Raw genomic sequence first — 20,555 nt, 5'->3', positions numbered from 1 at the left:
TATGCTTCAGTGTGTGCTATACAGCAAGTGCGCCTTATTACTTTTCTAAAATCTAAAAAAATGCTGTATTACTTATCTGGAAAAAGGATTTTGGACCTGTACACCAGAGGGAAGGATGGCCTGGGCCAGACTGGTAGCCCTGGCGATGGTGAGCTGTAGCCACACTTCAGATATAATTTGAAGGCAGGGCTGACAGGATTTCCATACAGCTTCGATGTGGGTATAAAAAGTAATTTAAAATGACTCCAAGTTTTTTGGCCTTAGCAATTGGTAGGATGGAGGTGCCATCTCCTGGGGTGGGAAAAGCTGTGGGTAGAATGTGTTTGAGGTGATGATCAGGAATGATTAGACAAGTTGAGTTTGAGACATGTATCTTCATCCAACTAGAGCAGTTAAACAGGCAGGTGATATACAAGTCTAGAGCTTGGGGAGAAGTCTGGGCTAGAGATGTACTTGTGCTATAATTGTTTTTCTTCCTTGATTTCCTTTTAGAATATCTTTATAGTCTTTTCTTGGGGGACAATACATACCTACACACACACACACACACACACACACACACACACACACATCACAGAGGAAAGTTCTGTTTAACAACCTCTTCCATTAATCATATATATCTTTTAACATAAAGAAAAACACAACTGAAGTATGGGGCTATTTGGAGACTGCCCAACAGTGGCTGTAATTAACATCACCTGAAAATTCATGGAATGAAGAGAGCCAAAGTCTACTCTCAGACCAGTGGAGAATAAGGATGGCTTAAGAAATTATTATGCCAGAAATGAAGAAAATAGTCAATGAATAAATGGTGTTGAACTAAAATAGTGCTAAGGTTCCTTTCTGTTTTCACAGTGAATAAATACTGGCTATTTGTTCTGAATTAAAAACTTAGAGCCACTCCCTTATTTGGAATATACGCTAAAGTCTCCAGACAGCAAATTAAGAAGTATCCAAAATATCCTCATCCATGCTGACATTAACCAGCAGCTAGGGCTGAAGATGAAATGAGAGTGGAATTTAATTTTTGGCAGGAATATCCAGAGGCAGCAACGCTATCTGTGGCATGCAACAGCCTTGGCATGGGATCAAGGTAATTCTTTCCCAGGGCATGTCTTTAAGATCACACTCTTTTAGAACAAGTGCTCTCAAACATCATCGGAACTCTGTGTCTCCCCAGTTTCATCCTGCTAAATTCTGTTGGTGAACTTCAATGTTATTTTTAATTCGTATGTGTGTTGGTATAGAGAGGAATAATGGGAAGCAAGAGAGACTTTTAAAAAGAGAACACATTAAAAGGCTCAGAAAGAGGTTGAAAAATTGCAAATTTTGTTCTGGTAATAAGGGAACAACCTCTTCCTCCTTCAAAACTTCTTCTTTACCTATAGCCTCTATCACCATTGGTGGTACTCAGTCACCCATTAAAAATCTGGAATCTTTAAATCCAACCTAGCTCCAGTTTAGATTTAACCACCAGTTTACAGTAAATACAAGGGGTAGCGGTCCAGTTTTTCTCATCAATCCTTGGCTCAAACTGCCAGTTTGTTGGTAGTTTACTGCACATGCTGTGCTGCTTCATACGCTTGTGCCTCTGTTGTGTGGTCCCCGTGAACTATAATGCCTGCCTTTTTTCATCCCCTTTACCCCATTTCACTCAAGAAGCCTCCCCACTCCCCAAACTGTCCCCGGCCAAAGATGGGTTAGGTACCCTTCCTCTCTACCCCCATAACGTCCCACACAAATCTCTCCCACTAACACAGTACCACAGTTATCTCTGGGGCAACTGTCTTTTCCACCAGACTGTAAGGTTTTCTGTTTACCTTTGTAAGCCCAATGCCTAATATAGGGCCTGGCATTCTAAAACACACTAAAAATGTTTACTGATTGAATGAATGAACACTTAGATTAAAAGTTAAATGGCACGTGCTATATTAAGCTCCCCATCTCTGAGAGTTTTCAAGTAAATATGAATATGTTAGGAGAATTCTCATACTGGATAGGAGCTGTGATCTACTATATAACTTTGTGATACTCCTTCCATTTCTATTCACATTCTTATTTTTCTATTCACATTCTTATTTGCCCAACTGACTGGCTTCTATATAGCTCTTTATAATATTTAACAATAGGGATATATAACTTACACTTTGTATAACTAATTCATTTTATGAATTTTATTCTTATTCAAGCCATGGCCTGTGGTTGAAATGCCATCATAAAATGCTTATTAAAAATGCGCTAACACAAAAGACCCCAAATAGCCAAAGCAATGCTGAGAAAGAAGAACAAAGTGGTAGGCATCACACTTTCTGATTTCAAGCTATACTAAAAAGATATAGTCATCAAAGAGTATTGTACTGGCATAAAAACAGACATACAGACCAATGGAACAAAATCAAGAGCCCAGAAAGAAACCTAAGCACATGTGGTCAAATAATATTTGACAAGGGAGCCAAGAATATTCAAGGGAGAAAATTCAGTCTCTTCATAAATGGTGCTGGAAAAATTGGATAGCCACATGCAAAAGAATGAATCTAGACCCTAATCTTACACCACTCACAAAAATTAGCTCGAAATGAATTAAAGTCTTGAACATAAGACCTGGAACCACAAAACTCCTAGAAGCAAACGTAGGAAGAAAGCTCCTTGACATGGGTCTTGGCAATGATTTTTTGATATGACACCTAAAGCACAAGCAATAAAATAATAAGTGGGATGACATCAAACTAAAAAGCTTCTGCACAGCAAAAGAAACCATCAACAAAACGAAAAGACGACCTATGGAATGGGAAAAAATATTTGCAAATCATGTATCTGGCAAGGGGTTAACATCTAAAATATATAGGGAACTCATACAACTTAATAGCAAAAAATCCAATAATCCAGTTAAAAAGTGGGCAAAGGACCTGAACAGGCATTTGTCCAAAGAAGATATACTAAATGGCCAGCAGATACATGAAAAGATGCTCAGCATCATTAATTATTAGGGAATGCAAATCAAAACCACAATGAGATATCACCTCATACCTGTTAGAATGGCTGTTTACAGGAAACATCTCATATAAACAACCTAACTTTGCACCTAAAGCAACTAGAGAAAGAAGAACAAAAAAACCCCAAATTTAGCAGAAGGAAAGAAATCATAAAGATCAGATCAGAAATAAATGAAAAAGAAATGAAGGAAACAATAGCAAAGATCAATAAAACTAAAAGCTGGTTCTTTGAGAAGATAAATAAAATTGATAAACCATTAGCCAGACTCATCAAGAATAAAAGGGAGAAGACTCAAATCAATAGAATTAGAAATGAAAAAGGAGACGTAACAACTGACACTGCAGAAATACAAAAGATTATGAGAGATTACTACAAACAACTGTATGCCAATAAAATGGACAACCTGGAAGAAATGGACAAATTCTTAGAAATGCACAAGCTGCCGAGACTGAACCAGGAAGAAATAGAAAATATGAACAGACCAATCACAAGCACTGAAATTGAAACTGTGATTAAAAATCTTCCAACAAACAAAAGCCCAGGACCAGACGGCTTCACAGGCGAATTCTATCAAACATTTAGAGAAGAGCTAACACCTATCCTTCTCAAACTCTTCCAAAAGATAGCAGAGGGAGGAACACTCCCAAACTCATTCTATGAGGCCACCATCACCCTGATACCAAAACCAGACAAAGACGTCACAAAGAAAGAAAACTACAGGCCAATATCACTGATGAACATAGATGCAAAAATCCTCAACAAAATACTAGCAAACAGAATCCAACAGCACATTAAAAGGATCATACACCATGATCAAGTGAGGTGTATTCTGGGAATGCAAGGATTCTTCAATATACACAAATCAAACAACGTGATACACCATAGCAACAAACTGAAGGAGAAAAACCATATGATCATCTCAATAGATGCAGAGAAAGCTTTTGACAAAATTCAACACCCATTTATGATAAAAACCCTGCAGAAAGTAGGCATAGAGGGAACTTTCCTCAACATAATAAAGGCCATATATGACAAACCCACAGCCAACAAAGTTCTCAATGGTGAAGAACTGAAACCATTTCCACTAAGATCAGGAACAAGACAAGGTTGCCCACTCTCACCACTCTTATTCAACATAGTTTTGGAAGTTCTAGCCACAGCAATCAGAGAAAAAAAAAAAAAACAAATAAAAGGAATCCAAATAGGAAAAGAAGAAGTAAAGCTGTCACTATTTGCAGATGACATGATATTATACATAGAGAATCCTAAGGATGCTACCAGAAAACCACTAGAGCTAATCAATGAATTTGGTAAAGTAGCAGGATACAAAATTAATGCACAGAAATCTCTGGCATTCTTATACACTAATGATGAAAAATCTGAGAGTGAAATTAAGAAAACACTCCCATTTACCACGGCAACAAAAAGAATAAAATATCTAGGAATAAACCTACCTAAGGAGACAAAAGACTTGTATGCAGAAAACTATAAGACACTGATGAAAGAAATTAAAGATGATACAAATAGGTGGAGAAATATACCATGTTCTTGGATTGGAAGAATCAACATTGTGAAAATGACTCTACTACCCAAAGCAATCTACAGATTCAATGCAATCCCTATCAAACTACCACTAGCATTTTTTACAGAACTAGAAAAAAAAATTTCACAATTTGTATGGAAACACAAAAGACCCCAAATAGCAAAAGCAATCTTGCCTCTCCTCCTGTGTGTTCATCTTTTCTCTCCAACTCGACTATAGCGTTCTTGAACGGAAATCAGTATTACCGAGTGACTGAATATACTTTTCACGAGTAAGAAAATCAACTTAGGATTTTTTAACTTTACAGTAATGCGAAAGCAATACGCATTCAGTAGAAACTACTTCGACTTTTGAATTTTGAGCTTTCCTCGGGCCCACCGTATGGGGAAAGACACTTCCTCCTGATGCTGGGTGGCAAAGCCCCAGCTCCCCACCAGCCACGCGACCACACCAGGAGACAGCGGATAGATGCAACCACCACGGACCCAGACAAGCACTCTGCTTGTCAGTACAGTAGTCAATAAATTACACGAGATGGTCAGCACTTTATTAAAAAATAGTCCTTGCATTAGATGATTTTGCCCAACTATAGGCTAACCTAGGTGTTCTGAGTGCACTGAATGTAGGTGAAGCTAAGCAGTGATGTTTGACACGTCAGGTGTATTAAATGCATTTTCAATTTATGATATTTTCAACTTACCATGGGTTTACTGGGACGTAACCCCATGGTAAGTTGAGGAAGATCTGTACAACAGAAGCAGCAGCCAAGGAACCAGTAGGAGAAATAATGGTTTTTATTTAAAGACAGTCACGGCATGGAAGCAACCTAAGTGTCCATCAACAGATGAATGGATAAAGAAGATGTGGCACATATATACAATGGAATATTACTCAGCCATAAAAAGAAATGAAACTGAGTTATTTGTAATGAGGTGGATAGACCTGGAGTCTGTCATACAGAGTGAAGTAAGTCAGAAGGAGAAAAACAAATACCGTATGCTAACACATATATATGGAATCTAAAAAAATGTCATGAAGAGATTAGTGGTAGGATGGGAATAAAACACAGACCTACTAGAGCATGGACTTGAGGACATGGGGAGGGGGAAGGGTAAGCTGTGACGAAGTGAGAGAGTGGCAGGGACATATATGCACTACCAAATGTAAATTAGATAGCTAGTGGGAAGCTGCCGCATAGCACAGGGAGATCACCTCTGTGCTTTGTGACCATGAGAGGGGTGGGATAGGGAGGGTGGGAGGGAGGGAGACACAAGAGGGAAGAGATATGGGAACATATGTATATGTATAACTGATTCACTTTGTTGTAAAGGAGAAACTAACACACTATTGTAAAACAGTTATACTCCAATAAAGATGTTAAAAAAAAAAAAAAAAAGAAAAAGAATGGCTGTTTACCAAAAGGACAAGAGATAACAAGTGGTGGTGAGGGTGTGGAGATAAGGGAACCCTGATGTGCCGCTGGTGGGATTTTAAGCTGGTGCAGCCACTATGGAAAACAGTATGGAGGTTCCAAAAAAACTGAAAACAGAACTACCATATGATCCAGCAATCCTAGTTCTGGGAATATAGCCAAAGGAAATAAAAACACTATGCGTAAGAGATATCTGCACCTCTTCGTTCACAGCATTATTTACAATAGCCAAGACATGGAAACAACCTAAGTGTCCACTGACAGATGAATGAATAAAGAAATTGTGGTATATATAAACATATATACAGTGGAATATTAGTGAGCCGTAACAATGAGAAGATCCTGCCATCTGAGACAACACGGATGGACCTTGAGGACAGAATGCTAAGTGAAATAAATCTGACAGAGAAAGGCAAATACTGTACATGACCTCACTTATATGTGGACTACTAAAAGAAAACAAACTCATAGAAAAAGGGATCAGATTTGTGGTTACTAGAGGTGGGAAGGGAAAACAGGATGAAGGTGGTCAAAAGGTACAAATCCAGTTATAAGATACACTAGTACCAGGGATGTAGCGTACAACAATATATACAACAACGACTATAGTTATACCTGCTGTATAACTTATATGGAAGTTGTTAAGACAGTAAGTCCTAAGAGTTCCCATACCAAAGAAAAAAATGTGTTTTCCTTTTTCTTCTATTTTGTATCTATGTGAAATGATGGATGTTAACTAAACATACTGTGGTAATCATTTCATGATACGGATAAGCCAAACCACTATGCTGTACTCACACGTATACGGTGTTGTATGTCAATTACATCTCAATAAAACCGGAAAAAAAAAACCCTCAAAAAAATGTGGTAACGTTTATGACTTACTGAACACATCTCCTCGGGGTTTCTGAGGCTCTGTCTGTATCCTGTTGTCAACTGTAATCCTTCTTGGAGACACAGTGGCAACTGGTGCTACACTTGTCAGTCTGGTGGTTGGTCCTCCTGGGGCTGCTGCTGGCGGAGGTGTTCTGAGTTCTGCGGGCGGGGCAGGCTGTGGCGCTGGCTTCAGGGTAGGTCTTGCTGTTGGCTCAGAGGTGGGCCTGCTGGTAATGACAGCAGGTACATAAGGTGTCTTCAGAGGCCACCTAGTGCTTCTGACATCAGGGATCCAATTACTGTGTCCTCCATCGCCCGTTGAAATGGTACCATTTTCCTTTGGTACATGAACTGGACTTGAAGGTTCAATCATGACTTTTGGAATATCTAAAACAATAAATGTATTTAAATTAGTGTACAACCCTCTCTCCTTAAGAAGTAAAATATCAAATTGTAAAAAACAAACAAATCAAAATACCTCATACCAACTGGCTTACTTTCCACATTGAGAATATTCCCCTACTGTTAAGTCAGGCTGTTTTCCAAAAAAAATTAATATGTGTGTGTATTCATACACACATATATCTATTTGGTGGATATACACAAAATTTATATTGTGTTTCTGTAATGAAATGTATCATCTGAAACATAAAATGTTTTAAGTATTTGTAAAGTGGAAAAAGAGAAGAATCAATGAGATTTTTAAATGCAGAGACATTCTAAAATTTTAAAATATGAGAAATGTATATTTAGAGTCTATGTTAAGTGTCTCCATGGTATGTGTATATTATAAAATCATGTTTAGAATTGTCTGAAGACTAATAGTTTTCTCTTCCACACTTTATATAAATTCAATTCACACAAATACATTTTCATTAAATGTTCTACTCACGGTTTTATATTTGGTTTTCCTTCCCCTTTACTAATTTATACAATTGCTTTTTAAAAAAAATTTCAGAGGTCACCAAGATCACCTGTGGAGACTCTGTCCTTGATTGTATTCACCAAAAGGAATTAATATTTAATCTTCTTGGAAGCATATATTCCAGACTGGGAGTATAACTACATGACCCTTCAAAAATCCTTTAATCCTCATGATTTTATGCCCCATGATTTTCAGTAAATATTTTACTCCAGAAATTTAAAAAATAATCTATCGTTGCATGAAATGTATGCTAAATTGTGGCCTTTGGTTTGTGAAACTTTCATCTTGGAGGGTATTTTTTTCATGTTTATCTACTGACATACATAGCCATACTACAAATAGAGCTTATAAAAATTTAAAAAGAAAAACAGTTCTGAATAGAAAAAATAAATATGGAAATGATTTTTTAAGAGCAGAACTGGAGGAATAAAACAGAGGAACGAATATATTCAGATTATCCCACCATTATAATCTAATGCTAATGACAAACATACATTTAAAATCAAATTCTCAAGGAGGGCTCTATAATTTCGTACCAGCTAAGGAGAAGCTACTGAGAGTTTAGTCAAGCAACTGAATGCTTTTAAGATTAGAATGTATTACTGAGTCTTTAATTTTTTTAAATTACTGAGCAAGTGATTTTATTGTTTGTGGAAATCACAGACTAGTATTACTAGATATGAAAAGTGATATTCCTTTGATAATTAATCTTGTTCCTTATCTTTCCTAGTAATGGCCTTTGTGTAATCTTGTACTTCCTGCTGGAATTTAGAGCTGGGAGACAAGCATGACTCACAAACACAATTCAGTCCATCGCCCTGGTATCCGTCTTTACATTTACACTTGTAGGACCCGTGTACGTTGTAACATCGAGCAAAGCTGCTGCATTGATACTGACCAAGGGAGCATTCATCTATATCTGCATCAGGAAGTAGGAAAAGAAGAGGTTTATGTGGGAGATAAATATGATTACACACCCAAAATACACAGTTTCAAATAAAATTTTTTTTTGCAATGTGAAGGTTCACGTAAAATTGGCAGGTAAAGAGAAGAAATAAAGTAGTGTGCGTCCAGAACTACTAGTGTTTGAGTTTCACTTCTGTTTGTCTAATTTAATGCCAGTACCCTCCCCTGCCCTTGACAACCCAGTCATCACCATAATTAAGAGACCTTTCCGCTCCACAGGAAAAAACAACACAAAGCAAGGGTTGGGGTTCATTACCGTGACATTGGTATTTGCCTCCAATGTACATGAGGTCGAAGCCTTTATGGCATTTGCAGATGTAACTCCCAAAAGTGTTGACACACTGCCGGTATCTAGGGCAGGAGGCTCTTCCAGTAGCACATTCATCAATGTCTAGAAACATAAGCCAACTGCGTCTTAGGAAGGGCAACAGCATGTTCAGATGGAGTAGCTTTTAAAATACACTACTATCTGCAAACGGTTGCGTGGCACGTAGTGGCTCATCATAAATGTTATCCAGCTGGTTGCCCTGACAGGCAACATAAATTCCATATCTCCAAATTTCAACTCATCCTTCTAACCCAAGCCGTCCTCCTCCTGTACATGTACAGCATGTACTGCACCTGTATCCCCCCTAGTTGCTCGAACTAGAAACATGAGTCATCCTTGACAACCATATTTCCCTTAACCTCAGCTGATTCTACCTCTGACAAATTCTTTGAACTCATTTACTCTGCTCTTCACCCACTGCCTTTACCCTAGCCCAAGCCACCATCTCCCAGGATAGACTATTCCAAGAGCCTCCAAACTGGCCTTTTCCCTGCCAATCTTAGCCTCTCCAAAGCATTCCCACTCAACTGTCAACAAATGATTTTATTAAGACATAAGAAGGGATTATCCCCATGCTCAAAACTCTCAACTGTTTCTACTTGCTTTCTGAATTCATTCCTCATTCCTCACCACGTCTTTGACGACCTTGTAATAAACAGTCCTCACCCACCTCACTGGCTGTATCTCAAGCCAGCCCCCTGCCCATACTCTGTACTTAAGGATATGGTTTTCTTTCTTTCAAAACCTCAAACAGACCAACCTCTCTTTCACTGCAGTGCTCTGCAACGTTTTCACCTGCTTGGCTGATTCTTCATGTGGCCAATGGTCCATGTCTTACTTGAGGGCTTTCCTTGACCATTATTTTCTAATATAGATCCTTTTTGCTCTTCACTCTTAGTTATTCATATTAACACTTGGCATTGTTTGCAATTTTACTGAATATTTCTTTCTTTTCTGTCTCTTCCATTAGAATATCAGCTTTGTGAGGACTGAAATCTTGTCTGCTTTGTCCATTACTCTATATCCTAGCACTTAGCACAGTGCCTGGTATATAGAAAGTACTCAGTAAATATCTCTTGAGCCCCCAGATACCTCCATTCATTCAGTGCTTACTACATGTGAGGTACCGTGCTAAGCTCTCTGCATTCATGATCTCATTCAATCCTCACAAGGCCATTACTCCCATTTTAAAGAAGAGAAGACTGAAGCTCCAAGAAAGGAAGCCTCTTACCTAAGGTTACACATCAAGTCTATGGCAGATCCAGGTTTAAAATCAAAGCCCAGACTCTTAACCACAATCCTTTACTGCCTTCCTAATTTACAGGGGAAAAAAAACCCACTAACCCTTTAGTGCAATACATACAGTCTAGCCCTGTCTACCAGCTCAGCTTCAATACTCATTGCCTCTTACGTCCTAGAAATACTGAGCTCTTCTTGTTCCCTGAATATTATGCTCCCTCTAAACTTCGATGCCTTTGCACGTGTGGTTTCCTCTGCCTGAAGCTTCCTCCTGTCCCTCATTTTTTAGGGAAACAGTTTCCACGGTCTTTTCACAGAGAGAGGTCCCCTTCTGAGACATCTGATATTGTCTAAAGGATAGCTAATTACCTGATGTTAAGTAACTGCCCTTTTTCCTTCCTGCCATCACGTTTCACTTTCTTCCTTACCCTAGAGAGGCTGATGATAGAGATGCTTGATTTTACAACTCACCCACACAGGTCCTCCCATCAGGAGCGAGCCGTAGGCCGGGAGAGGGGCACTGGCACAGAATTTGTCCTTTGACTACATCACAGCCATACTGACAGTTTGCCATGGAGCACGTCAGGGCACCTGGAAAGACAGTGACTGTCCGAGAGAGGCAGAGAGCATACTCAGTACCTAATATAACTATGTTTTCTACTTGTCCTGAAATCAGTGACACTGAATCAACAATGCAGGTGAAAAGGGCTTAGTTCTCCAACAGTCTAAAGAAAGTCAAAAATAGGAGGAAGAACACAAAGACCTTCTTCCCTCAGGGATAATTAAGAAGTGAACCAGCTCTGTTAGCATGTGGGGAAGACCTTTAATGTATTTGAAGAAATAAAAGACAAATGTAAAACTTTATCTCACAGAGATTATCTGGAAGCTTTTCCAGTGGCCAAGGAAATTGGAGCATTGAGGTATTTTTCCAGATTACTCATGTTAAGTGCTGGTCTTAACTAAGGCATCCAAGTAACTGTCTCAACCATCCATTAAAGTTCTCCAGGTACAGCAGATTTCCCACTGAGTTGTACAATGTTAGAGGATTCTAGCATCACTGCCACAAGTTAATAAACATGAACTCACCTTATTGCAAAAAGTTCCATGCTAAATATACAATGATAAATAAAATCAGCTAACCTTTTTTATTTTATAAAATGCAACCCAGTTAGAGAGAGATAACTGATAATTAACTGATTGATAATTAACTAATTTAACTGACAGTTCAGTAAAATTAAAAATCAAGTCATCAATTGTTGGATATCATATAACCACAATCTCAATTCAATGTTCAGCCTGCAGAGAATTTCAGGCCATTGTCTGTTTCATAAACACATAAAAATGATAGTAGGAAACACCATCCATTTCTTTCTTACAAAGACACACATGAAATCTACTTTTATGTTATTATATTCTTTTTTTTTCATTTGAAGTAGGTTTTTTTTAAGAAAAAAACTTAGTCTTCAGACTATTATAAAGAAATGTAAAAATGAAGTGAGGAGATACTTATGGATGGTTTATACTCAATCACCAGGCTGGATGGATTCTCTACCAGCAAATAATTTAGTGTCCATCCTTACCGAGAGCACAACAGCCCTCAAATGGTCACCAATGTTCTCTTTCTACGTGGAATAGTTCTATGCCCAGATAGAAGACAAGCGGAAAAGTGCTAGGAAAAACGTTAGAAAATACATTAGTTTTGTGATTCTTGTTCTAAAGACCATTTCCGAATCAATTTAACATTGGCATTCCTGATAAAAGAATGTTAGACATCTACAATGGGCAACTCTTATTTTGATTTTCCATTCCTTAGGCACACATACAAACACGTGCTCACATCCTGTTCAGGAGGAGGGCTAGGAGGCCACTTTTCACACACTCCCAGAGCACAGCATGAAGTCAAGCCCAAAGCAGTTAAGATTCTTGACATACTTGAGCAGGATCCATCCGGCATAAGCATGTATCCGTTGAGACAGTAGCACTTGTAGCTGCCGTAAGTGTTCATGCACCTATGCTTGCAGGGCCGCGGCTTCAGGCCACACTCGTTTAGATCTGAAAAGAACGGGGTTGAAGCAGAAATTTGACAAAGACTCAACATTAATGCAAACCACTGAAAATGCTTCTCTATTCCGAAGAATGAATGAGAAGAGTCAGTCAAGCTATAGTAACCAGCCATTTACATAAGAGATAGAGTCTGTTCACAATGTCTTCATTTTAATGCTGGTTACACTGGGGGCCACCAGGAGTTTCCTATCAGAGGTGACCGAAAGCCTTATAATAATGGAAGGCCGTGTGAATTTCTGGAGCTTAAGTAATGTAGTACATGTGATCTCTGTTTACAAAGGACAGTTGGGAAGATTCCCCTCACAGACACATGGCTTATCATCCCTAGAAAGAGCAGAGCACAAACCATCTTTCTGACTCAATAACCTCAAAATATCTGGGTGATACTACTAGAGTCACTCCTGACAATGTGATCTTCCTATTTCAATTTCTTCCTGTCTCTGTTTAAAGAACATACTGTGTGAGCCTATCTTAGTTTACAGAAAGTACATGGATTTTTAACACTAGACTGCTTTGACCTTCCCAAAGAAAAGCTCTTTTTTCAGAGGATAGAAGCTCATTGAATTAGAGTGATCAATACTGAGGTTCCTCTTGTTCAATCTTATAGAGTGTATATTGATCTCAGATTAAAGAAAAAATGTCAGTCTCCTACTTTAGTAAAGCATTTGAGTCACAAAATAAACTTAAAAAAAAAAAAGACCCTCCAACATCATATTTTCATTCCTTCTGCAGTTAGGAAGGGCATACAGAAACACTAATGGACAATATATAATAGATTATCATTATGTATTTCAGGTTTATTGGTTTAAGTATCAATATGAAGTGAGTTAATAAACTTCACTTGAGAATTTTCCAACTCAAGTTGAACATTGCCTCAAGTGAAAATAAATCTCATAATGACAAATATACACTGAAACAGTAATGTCCAAAATATTGACTTCATTAAGAAGAAATGACATGTTTATTTTGTCTGCACTGCCAGCATAAGCACCTGATTAGCATAATTTAATTATCTACTAATCGATATCGTCAAACCAGAAATAAGGATATATCTAGTTGCAAGTTGTTTTCAAATATAACCAAATTTAAACCTTGCCAACTTGGCCTTTTTTCTAACCTTAACACAACTGTAAGCAGATCCCCAGCTGGGTGAAGCCTGCGGAGGTTACATAAATAAACCAGATGTCTTCATCATCTCCTATGCTTTCTTTAATTTTAAACTTCATATTCTCTTGCCCAGTCAAGGGTATTCACTTCACTTCTCATATTCTTCTACCTTGTATTTTAATATTTATTAAAAATTAGAGTCAGGGAATCTTTTCTCATGTTCTAAAAGGAGTTAATTATCATGCCTAATATGTCCCTGCAGATTCACATCTGGCTTTGATAAATCCCTGATTGATATTATAGTAAATAGTATTTAAATCTGAATACATTGTTAGAGAAAGACTTTGCGTTTTAAATATTATTCTGTACTAAGCAGAAATATAACAGAATAGTATAACAGAGTAAGACTGAATTCTATACCTCAAGGGTAGGATACTGATGGATATAAAATGTGTCAATTAAGAACCCTTAAGTTTATTCTTAACAAGCCTCAGAAACTTCCGTGTGTTCCTGATGGGAACTGGTTAGATATTTATAGCTCCAGGCAGCTCACACACAAGGTGTATTTACGCTGATGGAAATTTCTTCAGACACTATGGCCATGAACTAAAGCTGAGGCCACTCCAGTCCTGGCTGATAAAGGGCCCCTTAGGATGGCTATGAGAGTCTTTATGATCCAGACTGGGGTTGCTGGTGGTCTTCAATCCAAATTTATCTTTCCCTTCCCATAAGCAAAAGCACTTTGGGGTTAAGAATCATGAAATTGAAAGGAAATGTAAAATCGATGTCATAATTCCAATAAAAAGACCCAAACCAACCTGAGAATCATCTATGAAATAATATGGAAAAGGAAATAAACACGCAGCATTCAGTGGGCAAATGTAGAGATGCTTGTTGGCTATTTTACTATTAATAAACTGACACGTAAGTATCCAAATAGGCTGAAAGCAATTTGAGAAAGCTGTACTCTAACAGCTGGTGACGGGCTGGATGACACTCCGTGATAGTTGGCTGCTCTCGATGTCCCCCGTGACTGCTACCATTGCCATTGGCCACACGCATGTGTCTCCTAAAAACTTCCCACTGACCCTTACAAAACTACTGCAGAAACGATGAAATAGGATTCCGTAATAGTCAACAATGATCAATTTTTACCAAATATCAGAACTTTGCTGAAGCAGGGAGCTTCAAAAGATTAAAAGCATCTGGTGTCCTGGTGATGACCTTTTTCCTCAATATTCTTCAGGGTTTCTAGTCTATGATTATTATACTTTATTTTCTTATTGACCAAATGCCTTATAAAATTGAGTTAATACTTGCTGCTTCCAAAATGTCTTGGATTATAGACCTAGTCACAGTTTTATTACTATCAAATTAAGTCAGAAATTCAAAAATGACACTTCCAATTTATAGTAAATGCTCCTATAATAATAAGCAAAATGTAGAGAACAAGAAAATTACTTTTGATCTCACTTTCTCAAATCAATCTTAAAAGTTGATGAGAGAAGGTAGGAAAGAAAACTTTAGTGTCTTTATTTCAAATTTACTTAAATCGTGCTCTTTTTTCTAGAAGTTTGTAATGTAACATTCATTATAAGGAAAATCTATGATAAAAAACTAATGAATTCTATCATGTACCTATCTTACATCAAGGACAGAACTTAACAATTAAACCACTTATATTCAAATGCTTAAATTGTTGTATATACAATTCTTAAAGAGCATCTATTCCAGTCAGGAGTATATTTAAGCAAGTTGGTGAATTCAGGAGCTTGGGTTGGGGGAGAAGGGGAAGGGGCTGGTTCAGAACAAAAAATGCAAGCTGCGCAGCATTATAATTACACTTCAGGAAGAAAAAAGAATCAGAAATTTTATTAGCATGCAGACACTGAAAAGTGCTTGAAAATCTGGAAGTGATTAACTGAGTATGATAACACAATGGATTTTTTTTTTTTTTTTTTTTGCGGTACGCGGGCCTCTCACCGCTGTGGCCTCTCCCATTGCGGAGCACAGGCTCCGGACGCGCAGGCTCAGCGGTCATGGCTCACGGGCCCAGCCGCTCCGCGGCATGTGGCATCTTCCCGGACCAGGGCACGAACCCGCGTCTCCTGCATCGGCAGGCGGACTCTCAACCACTGCGCCACCAGGGAAGCCCCCAATGGATTTTTAAGGAAAATAATCTTTCATTCATTTAATGTAATTTGGACTTTTCTTTTTCCCCCTTTGAGGCTTAAACTATGCAATGTCTCAGAAGTCTAAGCTTTTACATTTTATCTGACTCAAGTGGAGGTCACAGGCAAACAGATCTCAATATGTCAACTGCCATACTTTTACTCTTTAAATTTTCAATTTTATACTTCAATAAAAAATTTTTAAAAAGAAAAAAAAATAAATTTTCAATGATTCTGAAATTCATCCCATTGTCCTAATTTCTTGATCCAAATGCATCAAGTTCCCTATGAGCAGAAACAGTAATTTAAATGAGTTTAATTCAGTCATTCTAAGTTCCTAAATCTATGAGTGAGTGAGGAATAAAGTCTTTTAGAAATACTGTAGAGTCATACTGCCACCTAATTTTTCTACAAAATCTTCCAGCCTAATGAAGACATTAATACTTTTGGTGTTTCTATTCTCACACCAGCCCTGTAGGTGAAGAGAGCAGGAATTACTCTCCTTCTATTACGAACTGGTTTGCTAAGACTTGCTCTCAATAATTGAGCTACTTCAGCGCTGTGCTAAAACCAGAACTCAGGCTTTCTGGTATCACAAAATGTTCACCAAAAGAAGGAAGCCAATGTATGGTTTGATTGCCAAGTGACCTAAAAACTCTACACCCCAAATGTGGTGGCGGGGAAGAGGACTTGAGCACTTCTAAAATCTATTTAGCGAAAGTCATCAAAACCCCAATCTCAGGTGCTTTGGAATTCCTGACTTCACCTACACAGGAAAACAAAAGTTATTTTGTTATCTGATTTTTTAGAAAACATTTTGAAACCCAGAAAAGAAGAAGAAAAGCAACGGATACATGAGGCAGGGAAAGGACAGCGGAGGCTCCAGGCTTTGTAGAGCACAGAGAATCAGCACCAGGTGACAATTCCTGCTGCTGGCTTCACATGCGCAGGAATGTGGAGGACTAGGCCCTCCTGGGGTGAGACTTCAGAACATTGGCAAGAAGTGACAACGCTGCAGGAAGCCGTGCAGGTGGGAGGAGCAGACCACCTGAAATAATGCACGCTCACCCCTTGAAGGTAAACTTGTGGCTTGATGATCCAGGGGTTGTGAAAGAGGCTGTTCACTGCTTTGGTCAAGAGGAGTTGGGTAGAAGTGTTCGTCTTCACACCAGGAAGAAGGCAATAAGAGGCAACTTTGAACTGATGTCATTTTTAGCCCTAAAAATCTTTATAAGTGTATATTAAACAATTACATAAAGTTGGTGGAGTTCAAAAAGAATGCTTTAGATACTTTACAAAAATTAGTTTCTAGTTCTTCTGGTTTTTTTTTTAAATTTTAATTTCTATGTTCCTTAAAATTTATCACTGCTATTTTGTGTCCCAAGAACACACAAACATTATAAGTTAACATCCACGTACATCCTCATATCAATTTTTTTAAGCACCAAAAACGAGATGGTCCTTTTTCAAAAGATGATTTTAGTCATCAACACAGACAGAAAACTCAAAAAACAGATTATATAAAAACTAAGTATTATCAACCTGCTCTGTTTAGGTACACCTAGGTCTTATAGGACCAATTTAAAATCTCTTCCTATATTATTATGTTGTCCAACAGTTTAAAACGCTCCAGAATTATGCAAATTTATGATTTGCGTAAAGATCTCATTTAAATAAATAACACAATAGATCACGGATGTTTTAATTCAAGTGTAAGAACTTATGTCACATTTAGGTCACATTTAATTAGAATATACATAAGACACCCCATGCAAAGATAGACAGGACTGAGATATCTGGGGCTGGAAAAAAAAGAGAAGAATATACATGTTTTCTGCAAAAAATGGTAACTGTGGCCATTATTACCTAACCAAAATATTATAAGATGGGTGAGACCCAAAGTAGAGTCAAAAAGGCAATCCCATCCTGTTTCAAGACTTCATATTATTAACAGCCAGTTAAACTTCCAAATCAAATGAACATTGGTTCCTGGAGTTGAAACCACATATCGTTCAAAAACTAAGGCCTTAAGAAACTCCCTTAATATTAGGGTTAAAGCACTTCGACTATTGTGCTAAGGAAAGCAATCAACTGAGGCCTAACTAGCTCCACCAAAGTTTACTGTCTGGTTCTGTGCTATAAGATACCGATTCTTTTCTTGGGATAAGGAATTCAACATGTGAAACATAAACCATGTCAAAACATTAATAATTGATATTTATAAATTGTTTCTTCTGAAATTATTATAAAGCATGCTGTAAATTCAAAAGAATATCTTTCATTCCTGAAAATATGCAATGATATGGTATATTACATGCCCCAAATTATTCTCTAATGGGAAAGTTATGAAAAAGATTATTATCTATAATAGTATCCCTTTTTGGCTGAGGAGATTTGTATGGGTACAGAGACTCAAAGAGGGGGGAAATCTAAATGAATTAAAATTACCAGAGAAAGTAAGGTGGGAAAAAGCAAATCTTGCCAGAATTCAGGTTAGAATTTCATCTACCGTGAAAGGCACTGCCTTACAGAATATGGTCAGTCCAAGGCCATGATTTGATACATGATCTGGCTATGGCAAATCCAGAGAATAACTCAGAGGCAAGCAAAAGCCACCACCAGCAGATTCACACTAATCTTGTAACAAGTCTGCTAACTTAAGCCGGTTCCACAGTGGGCCTGCCCTGCTATTCCTGCAGCTCCCCCAGGCAGCTCTGAAAGCACGCATCTACTCAAGCTGTTCACTCAGCCAAGTTCCCAGGGGGTGAGTTCCTAAAGCACACAGCTCGCAACACAATTTTTAGTGGATATAATGTTTGCCTTATACCAAAACCTACTTTTAATCAAATGTTAATTTCCAGTTCTGTGGAAATTAACTATTTCAAGTATACCTCTTCTTAACATTTCTCTCCTCAAGAAAAAAGAAACTAGGGACTTCCCTGACTGTCCATTGGTTAAGACTCCACACTTCCACTGCAGGGAGCACAGGTTTGATCCCTAGTCGGGGAACTAAGATCCCGCATGCCTCGTGGCCCGGCCAAAAAAAAAAAACCCAAAACAAACAACCCCCCCCACCACCAAAACCTCTGTGCTTAAAAAAAAAAAAAAAGAAAAGAAAAAAGAAACCTATTTGATTTCTCATATTTCTGAGGCATGTTTTCCATTTTATTAAAATGTATGGTCTGGATAAAAAACTGTCGAAGTTAATTTGTTATGTAGCAGATACAGACAATTTGCTCTAATAACGTCTCTGGACAGCTCTCCCACTTACCTGGCTCACTCCTGGCTGCCTCTCTCACTCTGACAGATAGTCCATGGATTCAGAGACTAAGGAGCTATACCAGATAACTCCATGGAACTCTTTCCCTTTCCTATGGTGTTCAGGACCAAGAGCCATTATATGAAACAGTCACTAAGCAAATATTTAATGTGCACTTATCATCTGCAAATCATTTTGATACAAGTTTTCGGGAACCTAGAAATCAGAGGGACCCCACAAAGGGTTCCTGCTCTCAAAGAACACAAACCTTCCCATCAGGAACTTGCCACAATTGCTTTTATGGTAAGGAAGGAAAAGAAAGAGATGATTAAAACACATAGGTTTACTATGGACCAGAGTTTTATAGTCAAGACTGAACCTGAAATTACATCTTCAGTGGCAGCACTATTTTTACAGGTGTCAAATCCCATTCTGCCACTAATAAAATCCTCTTCCTCCTAACTATATTTAGTTTCGGGAGGCAAGATTTCAACTCAGTATATTTCGATTTTTCTTAAGAGAAATGGGTATGTATTGCAGGGTAAAGTACATGGTAAACTGGTTTTCTGAAAATAAGAGATACCCAGAGATGGATCCATGTTCCAATGATAGTTTTAGTCTCTGAAGCACATTAAAGTTGATGTAGTTCCTGCAAATAAATTTAAATGAATTCTCTGCAATCTCAACAGTAGCTTCTTTTAATAAGTCTTCTACAAAGGATTAATATCCAAAATTTATAAGCAACTCATGCAGCTCAATAACAAAAAAACAAACAACCCAATCCAAAAATGGGCAGAAGAACTAAATAGACATTTCTCCAAAGAAGATATACAGATCGCCAACAAACACATGAAAGAATGCTCAACATCATTAATCATTAGAGAAATGCAAATCAAAATGACAATGAGATATCATCTCACACCGGTCAGATTGGCCATCATCAAAAACTCTAGAAACAATAAATGCTAGAGAGGGTGTGGAGAAAAGGGAACCCTCTTGCACTGCTGGTGGGAATAATGTAAATTGATACAGCCACTATGGAGAACAGTATGGAGGTTCCTTAAAAAACTACAAATAGAACTACCATACGACCCCGCAATCCCACTACTGGGCATATACCCTGAGAAAACCATAATTCAAAAAGAGTCATGTACCAAAATGTTCATTGCAGCTCTATTTACAATAGCAAGGACATGGAAGCAACCTAACTGTCCATCAACAGATGAATGGATAAAGAAGATGTGGCACATATATACAATGGAATATTACTCAGCCATAAAAAGAAATGAAACTGAGTTATTTGTAATGAGGTGGATAGAACTGGAGTCTGTCATACAGAGTGAAGTAAGTCAGAAGGAGAAAAACAAATACCGTATGCTAACACATATATATGGAATCTAAGAAAAAAAAATGTCATGAAGAGATTAGTGGTAGGACAGGAATAAAACACAGACCTACTAGAGCATGGACTTGAGGACATGGGGAGGGGGAAGGGTAAGCTGTGACGAAGTGAGAGAGTGGCAGGGACATATATGCACTACCAAATGTAAATTAGATAGCTAGTGGGAAGCTGCCGCATAGCACAGGGAGATCACCTCTGTGCTTTGTGACCACGAGAGGGGTGGGATAGGGACGGTGGGAGGGAGGGAGA

The 20,555-nt window shown here is 38.0% G+C and overlaps 1 protein-coding gene across 11 annotated transcripts in view; it reads right to left on the bottom strand.

Annotated features, from left to right (window-relative positions):
- NPNT (nephronectin) overlaps positions 1 to 20,555 on the bottom strand; it is a 79,822-nt gene that overhangs the window by 25,004 nt on the left and 34,263 nt on the right. For 8 of the 11 annotated variants that reach the window (XM_055086160.1, XM_055086162.1, XM_055086161.1 and 5 more), the window contains 5 exons: positions 12,236 to 12,355; positions 10,775 to 10,909; positions 8,993 to 9,127; positions 8,567 to 8,689; positions 6,855 to 7,232 (listed from right to left, as the gene is read on the bottom strand). In XM_055086160.1, the coding sequence (XP_054942135.1) occupies positions 6,855 to 7,232; positions 8,567 to 8,689; positions 8,993 to 9,127; positions 10,775 to 10,909; positions 12,236 to 12,355 (891 nt within the window). Of the gene's footprint in view, positions 1 to 6,854; positions 7,233 to 8,566; positions 8,690 to 8,992; positions 9,128 to 10,774; positions 10,910 to 12,235; positions 12,356 to 16,713; positions 16,807 to 20,555 lie in introns of all 11 variants that reach the window. The other 3 variants (XM_028492152.2, XM_028492153.2, XM_028492151.2) reach the window with 2 other exon arrangements.

Source organism: Physeter macrocephalus, chromosome 7 (assembly GCF_002837175.3).
Source record: "Physeter macrocephalus isolate SW-GA chromosome 7, ASM283717v5, whole genome shotgun sequence".
NCBI classification, from domain to species: domain Eukaryota; kingdom Metazoa; phylum Chordata; class Mammalia; order Artiodactyla; family Physeteridae; genus Physeter; species Physeter macrocephalus.
The sequence above is the reverse complement of the archived record's forward strand: the minus strand, read 5'-3'. Positions and strand labels throughout refer to the sequence as shown.